Source organism: Castor canadensis, chromosome 1 (assembly GCF_047511655.1).
Source record: "Castor canadensis chromosome 1, mCasCan1.hap1v2, whole genome shotgun sequence".
NCBI lineage: Eukaryota > Metazoa > Chordata > Mammalia > Rodentia > Castoridae > Castor > Castor canadensis.
Genome location: NC_133386.1, coordinates 137,925,325 through 137,947,262, shown reverse-complemented (window position 1 = coordinate 137,947,262; position 21,938 = coordinate 137,925,325). Strand labels below are relative to the sequence as shown.

At 47.1% G+C, this 21,938-nt stretch overlaps 1 protein-coding gene across 1 annotated transcript; it reads right to left on the bottom strand.

The window, feature by feature from the left end:
• Window positions 1–3,344: 3,344 nt before the first annotated feature.
• Ucp2 (uncoupling protein 2) lies at window positions 3,345–9,677 on the bottom strand. Its single transcript, XM_074083326.1, has 8 exons — window positions 9,528–9,677; window positions 8,645–8,802; window positions 6,146–6,367; window positions 5,771–5,981; window positions 4,862–5,056; window positions 4,682–4,783; window positions 4,199–4,379; window positions 3,345–3,803 (listed from the first exon to the last, which is right to left on the bottom strand). The coding sequence occupies exons 3-8, from the start codon at window positions 6,269–6,271 to the stop codon at window positions 3,689–3,691; spliced, it is 930 nt and encodes a 309-aa protein (XP_073939427.1). The 5' UTR covers window positions 6,272–6,367; window positions 8,645–8,802; window positions 9,528–9,677; the 3' UTR covers window positions 3,345–3,688.
• Window positions 9,678–21,938: the final 12,261 nt, after the last annotated feature.

Below are 21,938 nucleotides of genomic sequence, written 5' to 3'. Positions count from 1 at the left end.
TTCCCTGCTGGGAACCTGCGTCCTGGCCTGGCTTTGTGCGCATGCACAAAGTCACGAGTCGTCAGCGCCTCGCGTTCCCACCGTGGTAGCACAGGACAGGGCTACCAGGCTGTGTGACCTCTGAGGATCAACTCTCGGCTCTGACTTTTCAGAATACATGATCTTCAGAGGGGGGCAGTTTCTGGAATGTGACATGTCACAGTACAGTTTGAAATTTTTTTTTTGGTACTGGGGTTTGAACGCTAGGCAGGTGCTTTACCACTTGGGCCACACCTCCAGCCCAAGACAGAAAAAGTAAAGCAAAAAAAAAGAAAGCACTTGCCCCAGCTCACTCAGGCCTCTGCACAAACCAGTCATCAGAACCTTAGGTCCACTTTCTGCACTCACCAGCTTGGATTAGTGGCACACAAAGAGCACAAGTGCGAGCACCATCTTGGTTTCTACCTCTACAGCCTCCAGTCCTGTCTGAGATGAGTCCTGGGCTGTCTAGGCAACCCTGCACCACCACTGCCCCCTTGCAGCTGTTATTGTCCTGTCCGCCCCGCCCCCAGGCATGAGGATTGTAGGGTCACTGATGTGAACGTGCTTGGTGAATTCATGCTTACCTTTTGGAAGGGTTACTGTTGCTGCCCACGTGGCCTGCGAGTTTCAGCCTCCAAGTCCCGCCCATGGCTGTGTGTCCCACACTGCCTCTCCAAAGGCAAAGGCAGGACATGATTCCCCTATCTGGTGTCAGTTTGGGTTCACCCAGGCTTATGGAGAGAAGGGGAGTTGCTTCAGAAGTTCAAGGAAAGGCCTTGCACGTGGTCCATATTGCTTGGAATCCCATCATTGCAAAGCACCATATCAGCTTGTCTTTTTCTTAAATGGGAGCTCACTTAGAAATAACTTTTTTTTTTTGGATAGGATCTTGCTGTTGCTTAGGCTGGCCCCAAACTCCTGAGTTCAAGTAATCCTCCAGCCTCATCAGCCTCCTGAGCAGCTGGGACTACATCCAACCATACTTTTTTTGGTGGGACTGGGGTTTTGTACTTGCAAAGCAGGTGCTCTACCACTTGAGCTACACCTCTAGTCCATTTTGCTGTGGTTAATTTTAGAGATGGAATTTTTTGAACTATTTGCCCAGGCTAGCCTCGAACCATGACACTCCTGATCTCAGCCTCCCAAGTAGCTAGGATTGCAGGTGTGAGCCATCAGCACCCAGCTGGGGTAGCCATCTTTAAATCATTATGAGGCAGTAGCAGAAAGACCTTGGGATGAAGCCCCTGGGGTCAGGGTTCTAGGAAGCACTTCAGCTTAGTAGTCATGTATGAGGGCTTCAGTGTGTGCCTTGGGCAAATAACCTCTCCAGCCCTTTTCTTTTTGGCAGCACTGGGGTTTGAACTCAGGCTTTCATGCTTGCTAGGCAGGTGCTCTGACTGCTTGAGCTACTCCCCCTTTTTTTGTTGGGTATTTTCAAGATAGGGTCTTGTGAACTATTTGCCTGAGGCAGGAGGTCCTCACAATCACTGCCTCCTAAGTAGCTAGGATTACAGGTGTGAGCCACCAGCGTCTGGCTGGGCTCTTTTCTTACAGTAACCCCAATGTTACAGGACTTCCATGGAAACCAAATGATGGAGACCCTTCTCTCTGAGGCAGATTCCAGTGGAGGGAGGTGATGGTAAATGCCCCTTCGGAGAGCAAGCTTTGGGTGGGTGAAGGAGCCACTGCTCCTAACCCTCCTGCTGGGTTCTGAAGGCCTCAGGCCTGAAGACAGGCCTCTTTCTATCAGTGATAGGTGCTACCTTACAAGTCAGGCAAAGCAGAGCTTAGTATGTGCCCATTCTGTAGGCATTTCTGCGGCCTACTGGTTAATTTTCCCATGATTCCTGCCACCATGATGAAGTCTGGTGGCCTTATGTTCAGCTCAGTGTCTGGGACACAAGTCTGGCAAACAAATCAGCCGACTGATTGCTCACCCTCACCTAACCAGTTTAGCTACTGGTGAAATACCTTGGGCAGCAAACTGCCTCTTTCCTCCAGTGCAAGGCTGATGACAGCCCACCTCAAAGGATTTGTGAGGCTGGGGTCAGACCTCCATTTATGCCAACGCCCTACAGCCTTGGAGAAAGCACTCAGGCTGGGCTGCCTGTCACCCTCACTCTGGCTTACTGCATCATGGGGACCAAGGCCTCAGCTGCAGTTTTGAGACTCTGGGAAGTAAGATGGTGAGTCCTGGGTCCTCCTGTCTAAGCACTGAAGGGTCCAGCCTCCAGATCTGACCCATAAGCTAATGAGGAGTGGGAGGGGAAGAAGTGCCAGCTGCCTTAGGCTGGGAAGAGGGAGGCCCTGTCTTCTGGGCCTGGCTCCATAGCTGCCAAATTGACTTCCCCAAGGACCCTCATACCGGCCACCTGGGGAGAGTCCAGCAGAGGGTGGAAGTCTTGAGTCCTGTCCCAGTTCAGCTACTGCATGTATTTCTGTGTATGACCTGTCTCAGCGCTCAGCTGCACAGCTGAGACATGTATAAAATGTCTGAAACATGTTTAAAATGAACCAGAGTGACTTCATTCTATCTGGGACCTCATGGTCCCCCACCCCTTGAAATAGAAGTAGCTTTGCCCACTTGCTTTCCTGTGTCTGGGGACAGGTGTAATAATAGGGACAGAGAGACTAAAACCCCTGAGCACTCAAAGTCCTAGCTTGTCACCGCCTCCTTGGGATCCTTAGGTGGGAGAGGGTGATCCAAACAATGTATCCCCCCACCCCCACCCCCACCCATAGGCCATGTTTGTCTTGTCACTTGAAACCCTGCTGAGTCAGCACCTGCCCCACACAGTTTGGAACCCTTTCTCCTGTGACTGTGGAGGGGGAAGCAGTCTGCCTTGCTTCATAGGTCCAGGATTTTGAGGTGGTTTGTCATTTGTAAAATGGAATAGAGGAAGCCCAAAGCATTGAAGATTCCAGCGTTCCTCTAAATTGTCCAACAAGCAGGAGAGGCAGGGCGTACAGGAGCACTCTCTCTTTGCTGATGAACAGGCCAGGGCCAGCTGGGGGCTGGGAAGGCTGGCACTAGAGAACCAGGCACTTGGAAGCTCAAGTGGCCTGCAAGGGAAGGGCAGGCAGGATAAAAGCTACCACTGTCTCTCTGGGCTGCTCCTCCACTTGCCACCTCAGCTCAGCACCTGGGCCTGTGTCTGGAGAAATGTCCTAGAGGACTTCTATGTGCCCACATTAGATGCTGAAGGTGGATGGTGGGTCACATCCCTTTCCAGTCAGGTGGCTCCTCCCCTCCCCACCAGGTGCCAAAGGGCCCACGGGACCAAGAGACTTCTGGTAACAGCTATGAGAGAGGGAGGAGACACCAAAGTTAAGCTTGCTTTATGGGTGCTGGGCTAGTTGGGCTAGGCTTGGAGTCAAGGCAAAAATTCAGGCTGAACTTTTCAAGGGATGGAGGACTTGGGATCCTGGCTGGTGCCAGGCTTCCTTACTTTCAAATGAGGTCAACTCCACTGGCACTGAGCCAATGGGGAGGTGAGGCAGGGAGGGGTGGGGACGTGGGGAGAGGGAAGGCGGTGGGAAGAGGAGCAGAAGGAAGAAGTGGGGACAGGGAAGGGAAGGAAGGAAGGAAGGAAGGAGGAAAAGGGAAGCAGGGTCCGGCTTGAGCAAAAGCCAAAGCCAAAGGTGTCAGGTCAACAGTAAGAGAGGCTCAAAAGGGTGCCTCCCGGGAAGTGTAAGCAGCCATGAGGGCCCGTTTCAGCTGCTCATAGGTGACAAACATCACCACATTCCAGGATCCCAAGCGGAGAAAGGAGGGCATGAACCTAGGGAAGACAAAACATGGGTTGTAGGGGACACCGCCACCTCCCTTCTCCCACTGGGCCCTGGCATCCAATTCAGTCTGGCTGCTCTGTCCCAGTCGAGGACTCAAGTGAACTGAGCCTCACACCTGTGTGCCTATAAGCAGATTCTCTCTGAGTCCCCTGCTGCTCCCCTCATCCACCCATATTTTTGTGGTGCTGGGGATCAAACCCAGGGCCTCATACTTGACACGCAAGTGTTGAGCTACTGAGCCACACCCCAGCCCTGAGTTCTCATTTTCACACCTACAAAATAGATTTGACACTTGGCTGCTAACTCACTTCCAGATGGTTCTCTCCCACCTGTGAGACAGGTATGGGTGGGGGGATGGAGTTGTGTGGGGGGATGAGAGGCTCACCCTTTATAGAAGGCTCTAGGCCCTTCCTTCTGGAGCATGGTAATGGCGCAGTGGCCAGCGCTGCTGTACTGGCCCAAGGCAGAGTTCATATATCTCGTCTTGACCACGTCGACAGGGGAGGCGATGACGGTGGTGCAGAAGCCCGCCCCAAAGGCGGAAGTGAAATGGCAAGGGAGGTCATCTGCCAGGGAGCAGCAGAGAAGGTAGTGAGTTCTCCCTGCCCCTGGTTCCAGAAGGGAAGAGCATTATTTCATGGTTTTAAAGAAATGAAGAATGCAGCTAGGACCTCTTATGAGGACCTGAAAGATTTGTCAATGTTGCCTTAGCTCTCCAATGTGCAAAGTGGGAGCTTCTTCCCACTGGCTTCAATACAGCAAAAGAAACAAACTCATTCTATAAGCAAAGGGCAAAAAGGATGAAAAGATGTGGTCTTCAGGCAACCAGACCCCCACACCTGCTCCTGCACCATGGACCCTAACATACCTGTCATGAGGTTGGCCTTCAGGAGGGAGTCCTTGATGAGGTCATAGGTCACCAGCTCAGCACAGTTGACAATAGCATTACGAGCAACATTGGGAGAGGTCCCTACAGGATGCAGGAGGGTGTGTGAGACCAGGCTGTGGTGGAGGGGAAGATGGGGAAGGAGAAACAAGTGGCACATACCTTTCCAGAGCCCTCGGAACCCTTCCTCGCGGGCAATGGTCTTGTAGGCATCAAGAGTGCTCTGGTACCTCCGACTACCTCCAGCCCGGGCCTGAGCTTGGAACCGGACTTTTACCACATCCGTGGGCTGAGCCACAGCAACAGCCAGGGCACCTGTGGTGCTGCCTGCCAGGAGGCGGCTCCCGATGCCAGCATCTGCGGAGACATGGGGGCGGGGGCTCAGAGCCAGCTGGACTTGAACTCATTTCCCACCTCATTTTTCCTCACCCAAACCACCATGAAAGTCATCTGACTTTCAGGGACAGGGTCCAGACCAGCTCTTGCTCTAAGAATTCACGTAAAGCACAATGTCTTTCCTAAGACATATTCACGTAAGCTGGTCAACAGCCCAGAGAAATCAGAATCATTTAACAACAGTGAAAACCAAGACTAAGAGAGGTGGCTTTCTGATGAACTGGGACTTGGTAAGATGAAGGTTCTCACCCCAGATCTACTTCTCCCTGCCATGTGACCTTGGGAAAGTCAACCTTTGGTTCTGGGTACTCAGCTGCCTCCTTGACATGGTGTGCTAAGAAGGTGAAGAGGAAGAATGCCAGCCTTGGAGGCAAGAGTCCTGGGTGTGATTTCTGGCTTCCTGTTGTGTGCCTTTGGCCAAATCCTTTCCTCATTTCAAGCCTCAGTCTTTTCATCTGCAACACTGGGATGATGTCTTGCTCAGAGGCCAGCACAGCCTAGATGCTCAGGAGTCATTAACAGAATCAGGGCCCCTTCCCCGTCTCCATTCCTCTGATCCTCCTAGGGATCTTGGGACATAAAGGAGCTATTCAGCTATCCAAATTAAGATCAATCATTGGCAAGAGAAAGGCCAAAACCAAGGCCAAGGCACCTATGTTCCAGCTCCACACTCACGTTCAGAGCCCTTGGTGTAGAACTGCTTGACCGAGTCGTAGAGGCCGATGCGGACGGAGGCGAAGCTCATCTGGCGCTGCAGGCCGGCCACCAGCCCGCTGTAGAGGCTGCGGGGACCCTCGGTGCGCACCATGGTCAGGATGGTGCCCAGCACTCCGCGGTACTGGGCGGTGGCCACAGTGCGCGCCGGCCCCTGACTTTCTCCTTGGATCTGCAAGACCAAGACAGAGTAGCTGTAGGGACAGGTGGACTTCTCTACCTGTCTCTTGCCACTTCTGTGCTCCCAATCACCTCACCCCACCTACCCTTGAGGACTCTGTGTCCCTGGGGAGGGAACAGATTTGATTCCATCAGGGCCCCTAGGCTTATCCTCACCTGCAGCCGGACTTTAGCAGTATCCAGAGGAAAGGTGATGAGATCTGCAATGCAGGCGGCTGTACCAGCCCCTAGGAACTTCACAGTGGCCGTAGGGGGCACATCTGTGGCCTTGAACCCAACCATGGTTCTGATTTCCTGCTACCTCCCAGGAGATGGAGAAAAATTGGAGAAGGCAGTACCTTCAACCAGCAAGACGAGACAGAGGAACTCTGCCGGAATCTAAGCCAAAAGAAGAAATTCCTCATCAGTAATAGTAGCCCCAAGCCTCCCCAGCCTTCTCTGACAGCTCCAAGTCCCTAAGCAGGACTCAGTGGCCCCAGGAAGGAAAATAGACGTGAGCTCCAGAGGGACTTGAGTAGAGGCTGGAGAAGCAATTCTGGCCAAGGACTGTGATTTTGTGAGGGGCTCCCTCTGGTTCACGGTCGGTTGAGAGGCTCTCGGAGATCCTAGTGCTGCCCCACCAGCCCAGCCTCTGTCTGCTGGAGCAGAGGTTGCACTGATGAGGCTCAGGTTCATGACCTGCCTAGCTATCCAAGGGCTGACAAAGTGGGAAAGTTCTGCCAGACCACAGGCTTAGAATCTGGGTTCCTAAGCAGAAGAGGTTCTGATAGGTCTGGAAGTATTGTGAAGAAAAGGGACAAAATGACCAATTCAATCCCTTCTCATATAGCTCAGGCTGCCTAGAGTCATTCATTTAACAAGTCTGCTTTCCTGGGCACTGGTTCACTGAGTCACAGGGGATAATCTTCACCCTTGAGGGGCTTATTGTCAGACAAAGAGGTGGGAAGATGGTTCCAGCTGCATTGTGGCCTGCAGGCCACACTCTCAAAATGCAGAGGAGGGAGAAACTAATTTCATTGGGAGAGGGGTAAGGAAGATGGGTGATCAAACTTCTTAGACAAGGTTACATTTAGCTGAGCCTTAAAGGATGCAAGGTGGCTCTCAGGGCTGAGAGTAAGCAGAGCACTGGCCTCTTCCTGGCCTATCAGCAGTATCCCCTCCAACATAGAGGAGCCCCATCTAAAGAGAAGTAGGGGTGAGGAGTGTGGCTCAGAGATATGAAAACAGATACAGGAAACCATTTTGTTTGGGTTTGTTTGTTTGAGACAGGGTTTCACTATGTAGTTCAGGCTGGCCTTGAACTTGTAATCCTCTTGCCTCTGCCCCAGATTTACAGGTGTGACCCACCACACCTAGCCCAAAGGCTCCATTTTGTTATCAGAATTGGAACACCCTCCTCCACTGCCCCAGGAGGAAGTGAGCCCAGCACCCCAGTCGGGGGAGGGCGACCTGCTTCTCCTTTGCCTAAGTTCACCTCCCTGATTTCAGAGGAGCAGCTGCTCAGAGACCAGCTTGATTGGCTGGCCCTGTTGCTGGGCCTCAGGAGGACAGTGCTGGCTGGTGGAGGATGTGGTGGGAATCACTTGTGAACACAGAGAACCATGGAAACAAACAGCTCACACCACTTCTTCCTCCTGGGCGTCAATAGGTGGCTGGGGTAAACAGGGACATCTCGAGAACAATCACCATAGCACCAGCTTCAAGAACTCCTCTGGGGCAGGGACTGATCTGATTCACACTCCCTGAGCCTGGCCCCCATGAGGCTCAGATGGCAGGATGGATGACGGTGTTCCCAGACTCCCTGGCCTCCCTCCTGACACTCCCTTCCCCCCAGAGATGCGTCACCCCACTGCCCAGGCACTCTAGTAGCTCTGTCCTCACTTCCATGTTCGATGAGGTAACTTAGAACCACATGGTGGGCACCACAGCTAATGCTATTTGTTTTGTACTGTTGCCCAGTTCATTTCTTTTCTGCCGTTATTCTAGCCCCAGGCACAGACAGGACTCTTCACAAGGAAAGAACTCTCATGCCAATAAACAGTTCTGAGAAGGTTCAGGCAACTGAAACTGATAGACATGAGTCTATCATATGCCTGACCTTGTGAAGTCCAAAGAAGACTGGAACCCAGTTGTTGCTGAACTCAAAGACAAGTAGTCAGAGTCTGGGCTGCCACTGTGAATGTAGCCTTGGGTTTGCCAAAAGTCAGGTCCTTTAGAGAGGTTTCTATAGGAGTAAAGGTCACCCAGACTAAAACCCTACTAAAATAAGTAAAATTCAAGCCTAGAAAGTTAATCATATTTTATAGTGCAGGCAAATAACCAATTTTAGAACTCAAAAAGCACACTTATCAGGGCACGTCAAAAGCTAAGTCAACATATGAAGTTAGAACAATAGTTTCCTGTCCTAGCTCTGCTGCTGACTCCCAGGGTGACCTGGAGCCAATCAATGTCCCAGAAGGGCTTCATGTTTCTTCTTTATACAGTGGGGACCACTATCTCTGGCTTGTAAGGGCTAGGGGGACCAGGGATGATGACAGTGCTTAGTGAACTGGGGTGGTGGGAGTGGATGTTTTTGCTACAGTCCTGCTGACTCCTGACCCCACACCGCAGGACTGGGAGGCAGCGGAAGACCTCTTCCTTAGCCTGAACTCTTACCCGGCTTTTCGAGGTCTCAACGCTGAGGCCTCCAAGATCAAGCTTCTCTAAAGGCGTCCCATTCTTCAAAGTTGCCCGTGGCTATCATGGCCTGGTTTCCTTGATTTTCCATAGAAAATGGCTGGGAGACGAAACACCTAAAGGTCATAATATGTGTCCTGTGGATGAGAGCAAAGAAGCAGAATTTAGAAAGTTTCACCTTAAAGGACACACCCCAGCAAAGAAAGGACCACCTGCTCAATACACACAAGTCTGCTCAGTCCTTGCCTTGGGAAGAGGGGAGACACGTGGCCCATTTCATTCAGGTCAGCCAGGGATTAATCAAGTGCACATGCCAGTGCAGGGAAGTTAACTCAGGAGTCCTCCCTCTTCATCTGCTTGGTCTCACACTGTGACTCTCCTCCTGGCTTTTGTGTTCCTGACAGTCCTCTAGCCAGGCATCCCCTGACACAGTCAGCAGACTGCTGAGTGGGAGTGCTGAGGGGCGTCACGATGGGACATTCTCTCTAGAAGTTGGCTAGGGCCCAGATCCCGGACTGTGAGGAGGCTGAACGGGCTAGAAGCCGGCCCAGGCGACACTGGCCTAGAAATGGCGTTAGCGCACATGGCCTGGAACCGCCTGGGGAGGCTCATTCTGGTCATCGCTGACCCGCGGAAAGCGCCCGCCCAAGGCAGCTGGGCCAGGGGGAAGGAGTGGGAGGGTGGAGCTTAAATTACAGCCACCTGGACAAGAGAGGGCAAGAACAAAAGGTTAGAGGAGAGAAGAAGACAAGAGGACAGAGGACAAGTACAAGCCGGGCTGGGAGGAGAGAAGGAAGAGTAAAGAGCGGGAAGCGCGTGCGTGAAGCAGGTGTGGCGGGCGCAGGGCTGGGGCCGGGCTCACCGGACCGCAGGGAGAACAGGAGAGTGCGGGCAGCTGTGTCGGCCGGCGGACGCGTGAAGGCGGATGAGAGAGCAGTCGGCTGGCGGTGCTTGCAGTGGGGTCACCTCGGGTGGCAGCGAGACTAGGTCTCGGGGGCGGGGCCTGCGGGGCGGGACCGTGGGCGGGGCCAGGGCCCGCGGGCTCCCCCAGTGGGTGAGAGGACCCTGGAGCCACCGCCTTTCCGCTACATCCGTCCTGCCTAGAGCTGTCTCCGCGCCTTCCTCCACTCAAAGTTCCGCGTGGCCGATCTCCTGCATTTTGACCCCTTGGTCCCCCTAGGGGGTCACCCCCTCTCCTCCTCGGCCCGCCAATCTCACTGTGAGCATGGCCGGACCGACGCCCGGAAAGAAGTATAGTCCAGGCGCGCGGGCCTCTGACTCCCTGTCGGGGCGCCTTCCAGCCCTGCGCAGGGCTGGGCGGGGTGCGGTCCCTCCTTCATACGACCCCCACACTCAGCAGACCCCTCTTGTCCCCGAGCGCGGCTCCCGCAGGGCGGGGCGGGGCAGGGGCCAATCCCCGCTGCAGCAGCAGGTGGCCCGAGGGCGTGGCCTGGGGTTCCCGCCTTCTGCGGCCGCACCCGTGGTGTCCTTGGGGATTCCGGAGAATAAAGGCAGGGGTGGGGCGGGGGCGCCAAGCGTGACAAGCAGACCCGCCAGCGCCCCGAAAGTAAGAAGGCGGAACAAGGCTTCGGACCATGAGTGCCCAGCCCAGGGAAGAAAAAGCGAGTCCGGAGGTGGACAGGGACCTCAGCCAGGGGTGACTGGACACGAACAATCAGTACTTGGGTCCTGTGGCCTGGACAAACATGCATTCGGGGAGAAGAAGGACATAGGCTTCTGTTTGTCTTTGGGCTCTGCCCTTACTCTTGTGTACCCTCTGTCCCTTCCTTTGTTTTCCTATTTGTCTGTCTCATAGAACTGATTGGAAGGATTAGATCGGGGTGTGGAGCGTGTCTCCCTGCCTACAATGAAAGTCCCCCAAGAGCAGGAAGCTGTTTTCTTTGTTTCTGGTCTGACACCGCCGAGGGCTCTGTGCGGTGCTCTGTAGCGTGCACTTGAAGGATGAGGTGGAGTGAACACTTGAGTGCAATTGCCATATGTCAGGTTCAGCCAGGACACTTCGTATAACAGTATTAACTTGTTTTTTCAGCAGAGGAAAGAGTCCCAAAGAGGTTAAATCACTTACCTAATGTCACACAGTGGTGAACCCCGACTTAAACCCTGGCCAATCTAGCGCCAGATTTGTGTTTTCTGTGTGGTCCACAAGCAGAAGAAACTGTCAGGGAACAGCGGAGGGGACCAGAGCTGGAATGGAACTGAATAATTTTAGAAGGGAAGAAAAACACACTGAGCGTACAGTACTTCTTGGCAGAAGCAGAGAGAGAGCTGAGAAGTCAAGGCAGAAAATCATCTCTGGCACTATGGAGTCTTCACCAACTGCTTCGTGGGCTTTTCACCAGGAGCTGCTGTCTCTGTCTGTGATGAACAAATTGTCAGGGTGCTTTGCTTGGTGGATTCGTGGTGAGACTGCTAACCTTGTAAGTGATCCCTGGCCAGATACAAACAACAGGATGGATCCAAAAGCCTGCAAGTTCGTGTCATCTTGTTTGTTAACAAGGAAGAATCTGAATTCCAAAGAGTCTATACTACTCCTCAGATGTTTATCATTGGCAAAATTCAAGAGACTGTTAAAAGGATGATGTGTGGACACTTCAAAAGGAAGAGAAAACAAGTGTGGTGGCTCATGCCTGAAATTCCAGCAATGGAGACTGAGGCAGGAGGATTACAAGCTCCATGTCAGCCTGAGCTACATAGCAAGACCCTGTCTCCAAACTAAAGGACACAACCAGGACACAATATGGATTCCTTAAGAGGCAATCTTGTTTTGTTTTGTTTTTTTAAAGTATATAGCTGGGCGCTGATGGCTTATACCTGTAATCCTGGCTACTCAGGAGGATCAAGGTTCAAAGCCAGCCCTGGGCAAATAGTTGGAGGGATCCTGTCTCAAAAAAACCCATCACAAAAAAGGGCTGGGGTGTGGCTCAAGTGGTATAGCACCTTAAGTGTGAGGTTCTGAGTTCAAACCCCAGTACCTCAAATACACACACACACTCCCCCCCACCCACGTATGTGCTGTACCTCGATTTTTTTTTTTTTTTCTTTTTAGTGAGCAGCTTGGTCAGCTCATATGACACCCTGTGGGCAAACTGGAAACTTCATGGGTACAGAAACATGCATTTAAAAAACTTGTTTCACATCTATTTCATTGAATTGTATATGTAATAGTTTATTTGTAAACACATTACTTTTGATCCAGCAATACCACTCTTGGGGATATACCCAAAAGACTGTGACACAGGTTACTCCAGAGGCACCTGCACACCCATGTTTATTGCGGCACTATTCACAATAGCCAAGTTACGGAAACAGCCAAGATGCCCCACCACTGACGAATGGATCAAGAAAATGTGGTATCTATACACAATGGAATTTTATGCAGCCATGAAGAAGAACGAAATGTTATCATTCGCTGGTAAATGGATGGAATTGGAGAACATCATTCTGAGTGAGGTTAGCCTGGCTCAAAAAACCAAAAATCGTATGTTCTCCCTCATATGTGGACATTAGATCAAGGGCAAACACAACAAGGGGACTGGACTGTGAGCACATGATAAAAGCGAGAGCACACAAGGGAGGGGTGAGGATAGGTAAGACACCTAAAAAACTAGCTAGCATTTGTTGCCCTTAACGCAGAGAAACTAAAGCAGATACCTTAAAGCAACTGAGGCCAATAGGAAAAGGGGAACAGGTACTAGAGAAAAGGTTAGATCAAAAAGAATTAACCTAGAAGGTAACACCCACGCACAGGAAATCAATGTGAGTCAATGCCCTGTATAGCTATCCTTATCTCAACCAGCAAAAACCCTTGTTCCTTCCTATTATTGCTTATACTCTCTCTACAACAAAATTAGAAATAAGGGCAAAATAGTTTCTGCTGGGTATTGGGGGGGGAGAGGGAGGGGCGGAGTGGGTGGTAAGGGAGGGGGTGGGGGCAGGGGGGAGAAATGAACCAAGCCTTGTATGCACATATAAATAATAAAAGAAAAATGAAAAAAAAAAAACACATTACTTATGCCAATAATCAACAAGTTTCCATTGTCATATTGTTTTAACATCCTACCAGAAAATAATGCTCTGTGCTTACAGTTTTAGACCTTCAAAATCTTTACATACAAACTGCATTTGAAATACTGAAAATGAAAAAAAAGGCACAAATGGCAGAGAAATAACAGCTCCTCAGCAGGTGGGGATCAGGAGGATAATGGTTCAGGGACATCGAGAAAAAAGTTCTCCAGACCCCATCTGAACCAGTAAAAGCCAGGCGTGGCATCCCGTGCCTGTCATCCCAGCTATGAGGGAAGCATAAATAGGCTAGAGGTCCAAGCCAGCCAGGGCCTAAACTCAAGACCCTATTAGAAAACTAAAGTAAAAAGGTCTGGGACATGGCTCAAGTGGTAGAGCCTAGCAAGCACAAAACCCTGAGTTCAAACCCAGTGCCACCAAAATAATAATAATATGAAAAAAGTTAAATGTTTGCAGTGTTTCTGATAATCTGTTAAAAATATTGAATACATTTACTTATTAATTCCTCTCTCCCCACCAAACAAACATTACATTTTAAAAAAGAAATGAAGGAAATTTTGTGATCATACATTTTTGAATGACAAAGTTATAAAACTGATAGCATTGATTATTGCACAAATCTGTGACTATATTACAAGGCACTGAATTGCACACTTTAAATGGGCGAATGGAATAAGTATATGAATTCTATTCAGTATATTACCAAAAAAGGGAAAAAAAGCAAAATGCAAATTGGACCATGTTAGCAGTATTTTAAGGACTGCTTGTTGCACTTTGAATAAATTACAAATGGGTTAAGAAACACCAAAAAAATGTTTTCTAAGACTTTTCATAAGATGTTAGTGAATCTCTTGTTTTTTGGGTGGCAGTGGGGTTTGAACTCAGGACTTCATACTTGCTAGGCAGGCATTGTACCCCTTGAGCCACTCTACTAGCTCTCTTTTGTGATGGGTTTTTTCGAGATAGGGTTCAAGAACTATTTGCCCATGTTGACTTTGAACCGTGATTCTCCTGATCTCTGCTTCCTGAGTAGCTAGGATTACAGGCATGAGCCACTGGCACAGGCCTGTTAGTGAATCTTTATAGTCTGAGTTAAGACCTCATAAAACAAGGTTAAATTTTACACAATCATGCTGACTTGCATACCCTCAACAAAGTCCAGCTGTTATACATAATTTGTAGATATCTGCAGGAATTTTTAATGCTTCATATCGCCTCTTCATATGTATATTGTTTTAAACTTTTGTCTTTATGTCTTTTTGTGACCTGACAACTTATACTATCCAAAATGCCTCCCTGGAAATTTCCACAGAAGGTTTTTCACAGAAAGAATTAAATCTCTTTCCACTATCTCCCAAAGTGTAGGTAACAAAATATAAAATTAAACAAGCTATATATTTGACAAACTAATACATAAAATTACCATTATAGTGTTAAGAGCCATCATAAGGCCTATAAAGTTATCTGTAGATTTTAAAAAAATGCATATTGTCTCAAGATTAAAAAAACAACAGGTCTTTGTTATATTCAGGTATGTGAAGAGTACAGACAATTCTCATTACTTCCAAACTACAACTTCGTGAATATAATTTAAGCAAAAGTTATACTGCAGAATTGAGGTGCTTTTTAATGACTGGCAGTAGAAAGCTAACTTTAAGAAAGAAAAATAAAAAATTTTAAAAAGAAAGAAAAAAACCAGTGTGTAATAACAAATTATGTAACAATTATTGCAAATGAAGATTAGCAGTGAAAAGTGCGGGAGGTGACATCTCTCCATTCTGATCAGATGCCATCTCTAAATATTTCATTCACTTATGTGGAACTTAAAATGGTAAAGAAAACTTGAACCTTTGGCCTCCGTGTGACTATCGGGCATCCATCCAAGCACCTTCCCAGAGTGAGTGAACAAAGTCAAGGGTGTGTGTGAGAGAGTTTTCCACAAAGGTTTGTGTAGCAGCTTCTCTACAAGCATTCTCAATTCAGAACTGAAAAGGACCCCCAGTCTGTTTCTGTTGTGGCAACGTGAGAGTTGTTTTGTTGTTCAGGCTGTCGCTGTGCCCTCGAGACCATTTCAAGTGACTGTGCTCTCTCTGCTCTCGTGCTGTAAGCAGGAAGTCACACCAGGTTCCCCTTTCTCATCAGAAGCATCGCTGAACTTTGCGGTAGGCTAGAAGCACACAACCTGGTGGACTGGAATTCCGCAGAAACTCCGCAAGCCCACGTACTGTTTGCAATGCCTTATGAACACCCATGTTGATGCAAACCCTCCTCCTAGTTCTGTTTGTCAGATGGAATTACCAATTTATCACTTGGTAATTTGCTATTGTGAGCACATCTGAAGTAGGGATTACCTCAGGATCATGACTCTGGGACAAAATAATAACCTTGAAATACATCTGACAGTTTGACATCTTTGAATCACAAAAGAAATGGGGCTCTGACTTCTGGAAAAGTGATCTAATAATTGATTTTATTTTTTTGGTGGGACTGGGGTTTGAACTCAGGGCTTCATGCTTGCAAAGCAGGCACTCTGTCACTTGAGCCACACCTTTAGTCCAATAGGACTGAGAAGTCCTATCCTGATATTCTGATGGGTAGATTCATTGGTGAGGGAGCCATGGATACAAGCAACATGCAATTTTTTTTTTGGCAGGGGGACACAGGATCTCATTATGTAACCCAGCCAGTCTCAAACTCAGGCTCATCCTGCCTCTGCCTCCTGAGTGCTGGGGTTACAGGGGTGTACCCCCACACTCGGCTTCATGGCTCTTTTTATCAGTGAAACCTAATCAGCAGTACACAGAAATATCAGTCTTACTCAGGGATAAACCTATCTTTAGGACATTTGCAAGCTCTGCAACATTGCTATGCTCTAATCTAGTGAAAGAAATAGCTTAATCTCTAGCCCTGAATTTATAACAAAACTTTCAAGAAAATAAAATTGTCATCAAATGTTTATACATCCAAATAAATTAATTCATTGTTATATAAACTGTGTACCATGTGTAGTCTAGTGATCTAGAAAGTCGAGAACCTCAATAAATGAGCTCACCAATAGCATATTTCTCAGCCAAAGTGCATTTCTTTATGTCATTTTTTGTGACCTGACCAATTTACACTACCTGCAATGTCTCTGGAAATTTCCACTGGCTATATTGGTAGATGACCGATATGTGACCATTCCTTAAATTTTAAAAGAAACCCTTTTTGATTTACACTGATTCATGAACTCAATGAAGTAGTGTCTTGTGGGGGCTGAGACAGTCAGCCCCAGTAAAACTGGGCAATGAATCCTAATTCTCATTGTTCAAAATGTCCTACATAATCCCGTTATAATGTGGAAACAGAATTGTCCTCAGGCCTGTACCATAATATCTACTAAATTAAAGATACAGCGTGAGATAATCTCAACTGTAGTAGCCCCTCAAAACATTTGCATTCATCTTTTTTTTTTTTTTTTTTTTTTGTTTTGTGAGTAGGAGTAGTTTTGAGATAGGATCTCATTATTCAGCCCAGGCTGGCCTCAAACTCACAATCCTCTGCCTCTCAAGTGGCACTGACGTTCATTAACATGCTTTTTTCTGTGTCACAGACAAAAATACACAGACATAACTGATTGTGTCTATGTAGAAGGCAGCCCTGCTTTGTTTATATTTTCTCTGTGGATTTCCAAGACCCTGTCATATGTTGGCTGGCAGCTTGCTCTGTGGGCGTTTGTGCTGGATATGGCCCCAGACAGTTGGGGGGAGGCTGTGGGAGGTCTGGCACCTTCCCCTTCAGAATGCCCTCCCAACAGCTCAGCATGGCAGAACCTGTGGAATAGAGTTGGGGGCATATCAGAGGTTCCAGGTTTTTTTCATTAAATTATATCTAAGGAAAAGACTTTTATAATCATCTTTCTTTTTCCCAATTTTTATTAGGATTTATTTGTATGGGGAGGATTCATTGTGACAATCCTGAAGTCATACATTGTACACTGGTTAGTTCACCTCCCCCTCACCTCTCCCATCCAGTCATCTTTCTTATAAATAACTCTTGAGGCCTGCTAACATTCCCTCACAGTGACCATTCCTCAAATTTTGCTGAGCAGATTGGAGAATGCCTTCAGTTTGCTTCATTTTAAGAAATTACTTATGTATGCATTTATTTATTTGCCTTTAGGACTCTTCTAGTTTGCTCATACATCCTTTCCACAGGGATTTTTCCTATCTGTTCCCAGAATTCTATCCCCTTCTGTTTTCTTCAGGACCTTGCTTCTGTAATCTATTTTCTTGTTCTCCAGTTTTTTTCTTTCTTTTACTCTGTGTGTGTGTGAGTGTGTGTGTAAACTAAAAGGAACATCTAGAACTTTCTATAATACCTAATTTTTCCCCTTCATGTCTCTGCCAGTCTTTCCAAACAATTGGCTGTGCTCTGACATCTCATCTCAGCCTCTACCACATCTCTTACATATTTGAGGAAAGAGTAAATGAATGATCTCACTTTCTTCTCTCTGTCCACTTTGCTCCAGTCACACAGGCCTCTGGCTGTGCAACTATATTTTTGAACATGTCAAGCTCATTCTCTCTTTAGGGCCTGGAGATGATTCTCTTTGTCTGGAACACTCTTCCTCAGATTTTTGCATGGCCAGGAACTCTCATCATACACAAACACCCTGGAGCTTGCTACTGATCTTTTCTTAAAGTCAAGTGTACTTTTGAAGTAATTTTTTGCCAGGTGCCGGTGGCTCACACCTGCAATCCTAGCTATTCAGAAGGCAGAGATCAGGAGGAGGATCACGGTTCCAAGTTAGTCCTGGCAAATACTTTGTGAGACCTGATCTCAAAAAAACAAAGCAAAACAAAAAAGGGCTGGAGGAGTGGTTAAACTGGTAAGAGGGTCCGCTTAGCAAGGGTGAGGCCCTGAGTTAAAACCCCAGTGCCACCAAAAAAATATATATATATAATCATACACTAATCATAAATGTGTAGCATGATAAATTTTTACAAAGTGAACACCCCTGTATCATAAGACACATGTCAAGAAGCATTAGTAACATCCCAGAAATGAACCTTCATAACCCCTCTCAGATACTATCTGCTCAGAATACCGCTTTCTTAATTTTCCTGTTTTTAAATGTAGAACAGGAAAACATCTAGATGGACTTTAGTATCTTTCACTCAACAGTATGTTTGTGAGATTTATTCAAGTTGCATGAAATTGTATCTCTTTAATTTTAATTCAAATATGGGCAAAATCCTGAAGTAGTCATTTCTCTGCAGCACACATACACATAGCCAATAGGTCCTCAAAGAGATTCTTGGCATCACTAATTGTTACAGTTTGGGTCTGGGGTGTTCCCCAAAGTCTCATGTATTAATGGCTTGGTCCCCAGCCTGTGGCATTATTGGGAGGTGATGGACAATTTAGGGGGGTGGGGTCTAGTGGAAGGAAGTTAGGTCACGGCAGGTGTGCCCTGTCAGGGGATATTGGGACCTGGTCCCTCCCTCTCTCTTTTTGCTTCCTGGCTGCCAGGTGCTTCTGCCATGGTGCTCTGCCTCACCAAAGGTCCAAAAGCAATTGGGCCAAGTGACTGAGAATTGAAACCATGAGTGAAAATACAACTTTCCTCCTTTATAAGCTTTAGCCCTACCATTTTCCAAGAAGACCCTGGGAGCTGTCAATGACCCAGTTGCTTTTTCAGGGATTCCTCAAGCTGTCACCCTGACAGTCTCTACCTGATTAAACATCTCTGGGAGACTCTGATCCAGTCACCTAGGCCCACCAGTTATGGAGGCAGAAAAAGACTTTGTTCCATCAGCAGGAACCAATGGCTTTGCTTTGGGAGACTTCATTCAGACCACCATTCGATGACCCTTCCCACGGCCGCTCCAGCCCTCTTCAAAGCAGTCCTTGATCTGGTGGGAGGAGCACCTTCCCCATGATAGCCAGTGCCTACCGTGACTGTGGAAAATGGCAAACGGTGCAGTGATTCCTCCAAACATTAAAAAGAGGATTACCGCATGAGCAAGTAATTCTACCTCAAAAGATATCCAGAGTAATGGAAAGCAGGGTCTTGAAGAGACCCCTGTGCATCTGGGTCCATGGCAGCATATTCACCATAGTCAAAAGAAGGAAAAAAACCCAATGTCCATTAAATAATGGGCAAGCAAAATATGGTTCATACATACAGCAGACATGCCGTGACATGGATGAACCTTGAGGACCCTGTGCTTAGTGAAACAAAAAGACCAATAGCATATGCTTCCTCTTTTTTTAATCCTTTTTTATTGTTTTATTATTCAGATGTGCATACAAGGCTTGGGTCATTTCTCCCCCCTGCCCCCACCCCCTCCCTTACCACCCACACCACCCCTTCCTCTCCCCCCCACCCCCTCGATACCCAGCAGAAACTATTTTGCCCTTATTTCTAATTTTGTTGTAGAGAGAGTATAAGCAATAATAGGAAGGAACAAGGGTTTTTGCTGGTTGAGATAAGGATAGCTATACAGGGCATTGACTCACATTGATTTCCTGTGCGTGGGTGTTACCTTCTAGGTTAATTCTTTTTGATCTCACCTTTTCTCTAGTACCTGTTCCCCTTTTCCTATTGGCCTCAGTTGCTTTTAAGGTATCTGCTTTAGTTTCTCTGCGTTAAGGGCAACAAATGCTAGCTAGTTTTTTAGGTGTCTTACCTATCCTCACCCCTCCCTTGTGTGCTCTCGCTTTTATCATGTGCTCATAGTCCAATCCCATTGTTGTGTTTGCCCTTGATCTAATGTCCACATATGAGGGAGAACATACGCTTTTTGGTCTTTTGGGCCAGGCTAACCTCACTCAGAATGATGTTCTCCAATTCCATCCATTTACCAGCGAATGATAACATTTCGTTCTTCTTCATGGCTGCATAAAATTCCATTGTGTATAGATACCACATTTTCTTAATCCATTCGTCAGTGGTGGGACATCTTGGCTGTTTCCATAACTTGGCTATTGTAAAGAAATGGGCATGTGAACTAAACAGAACTTTCTCAAAAGAAGAAATTCAAATGGCCAGAAAACACATGAAAAAATGCTCACCATCTCTAGCAATAAAGGAAATGCAAATTAAAACCACGCTAAGATTCCACCTCACCCCTGTTAGAATAGCCATCATCAGCAACACCACCAACAACAGGTGTTGGCGAGGATGCGGGGAAAAAGGAACCCTCTTACACTGTTGGTGGGAATGTAGACTAGTACAACCACTCTGGAAAAAAATTTGGAGGCTACTTAAAAAGCTGGACATCGATCTACCATTTGATCCAGCAATACCACTCTTGGGGATATACCCAAAAGACTGTTACTCCAGAGGCACCTGCACATCCATGTTTATTGCGGCACTATTCACAATAGCCAAGTTATGGAAACAGCCAAGATGCCCCAGCACTGACGAATGGATTAAGAAAATGTGGTATCTATACACAATGGAATTTTATGCAGCCATGAAGAAGAACGAAATGTTATCATTCGCTGGTAAATGGATGGAATTGGAGAACATCATTCTGAGTGAGGTTAGCCTGGCTCAAAAGACCAAAAATCGTATGTTCTCCCTCATATGCGGACATTAGATCAAGGGCAAACACAACAAGGGGATTGGACTATGAGCACATGATAAAAGCGAGAGCACACAAGGGAGGGGTGAGGATAGGTAAGACACCTAAAAAACTAGCTAGCATTTGTTGCCCTTAATGCAGAGAAACTAAAGCAGATACCTTAAAGCAACTGAGGCCAATAGGAAAAGGGGACCAGGAACTAGAGAAAAGGTTAGATCAAAAAGAATTAACCTAGAAGGTAACACCCACGCACAGGAAATCAATGTGAGTCAATGCCCTGTATAGCTATCCTTATCTCAACCAGCAAAACCCCTTGTTCCTTCCTATTATTGCTTATACTCTCTCTACAACAAAATTAGAGATAAGGGCAAAATAGTTTCTGCTGGGTATTGAGGGGGGGAGCAGGAGGGGGTAGAGTGGGTGGTAAGGGAGGGGGTGGAGCAGGGGGGAGAAATGAACCAAGCCTTGTATGCACATATGAATAATAAAAGAAAAATGAAAAAAAAAATAACTTGGCTATTGTGAATAGTGCCGCAATAAACATGGATGTGCAGGTGCCTCTGGAGTAACCTGTGTCACAGTCTTTTGGGTATATCCCCAAGAGTGGTATTGCTGGATCAAATGGTAGATCAATATTTAGCTTTTTAAGTAGCCTCCAGATTTTTTTCCAGAGTGGTTGTACTAGTCTACATTCCCACCAACAGTGTAAGAGGGTTCCTTTTTCCCCGTATCCTCGCCAACACCTGTTGGAGGTGGTGTTGCTGATGATGGCTATTCTAACAGGGGTGAGGTGGAATCTTAGTGTGGTTTTAATTTGCATTTCCTTTATTGCTAGAGATGGTGAGCATTTTTTCATGTGTTTTTTGGCCACTTGAATTTCTTCTTTTGAGAAAGTTCTGTTTAGTTCACTTGCCCATTTTTTTATTGGTTCATTAGTTTTGGGAGAATTTAGTTTTTTAAGTTCCCTATATATTCTGGTTATCAGTCCTTTGTCTGATGTGTAGCTGGCAAATATTTTCTCCCACTCTGTGGGTGTTCTCTTCAGTTTAGAGACCATTTCTTTTGATGAACAGAAGCTTTTTAGTTTTATGAAGTCCCATTTATCTATGCTATCTCTTAGTTGCTGTGCTGCTGGGGTTTCGTTGAGAAAGTTCTTACCTATACCTACTAACTCCAGAGTATTTCCTACTCTTTCCTGTATCAACTTTAGAGTTTGGGGTCTGATATTAAGATCTTTGATCCATTTTGAGTTAATATTGGTATAGGGTGATATACATGGATCTAGTTTCAGTTTTTTGCACGTATGCTTCCTCTTATATGAGGTACCTAGAGTCGCCAAATTTAATGAGTTTCAACTTTTCAAGACAAAAAGAGTTCTGGAGGTGGATGGTGGTAGTGGCTACAAAACAAGATAATTTTTTTTATTAGTACCACAGGACTGTTCATTTTTAATTGAATAAAATAGTAGATTTTGTGTTATGTGTCCTTCACTACATTTCAAAAATTAACTAAAAGTTCATGTACTTGTTCATTTTTCGTTGTTACAGGCCCTCTGGGAAGGGCTGAGGGCACAATTGTAAACTTCACCCTGTATGTCTACAAGGAACTTATAGGCTAGTGGGTCACGCAGGTCAACTGTGAACCAGTACCCAGAG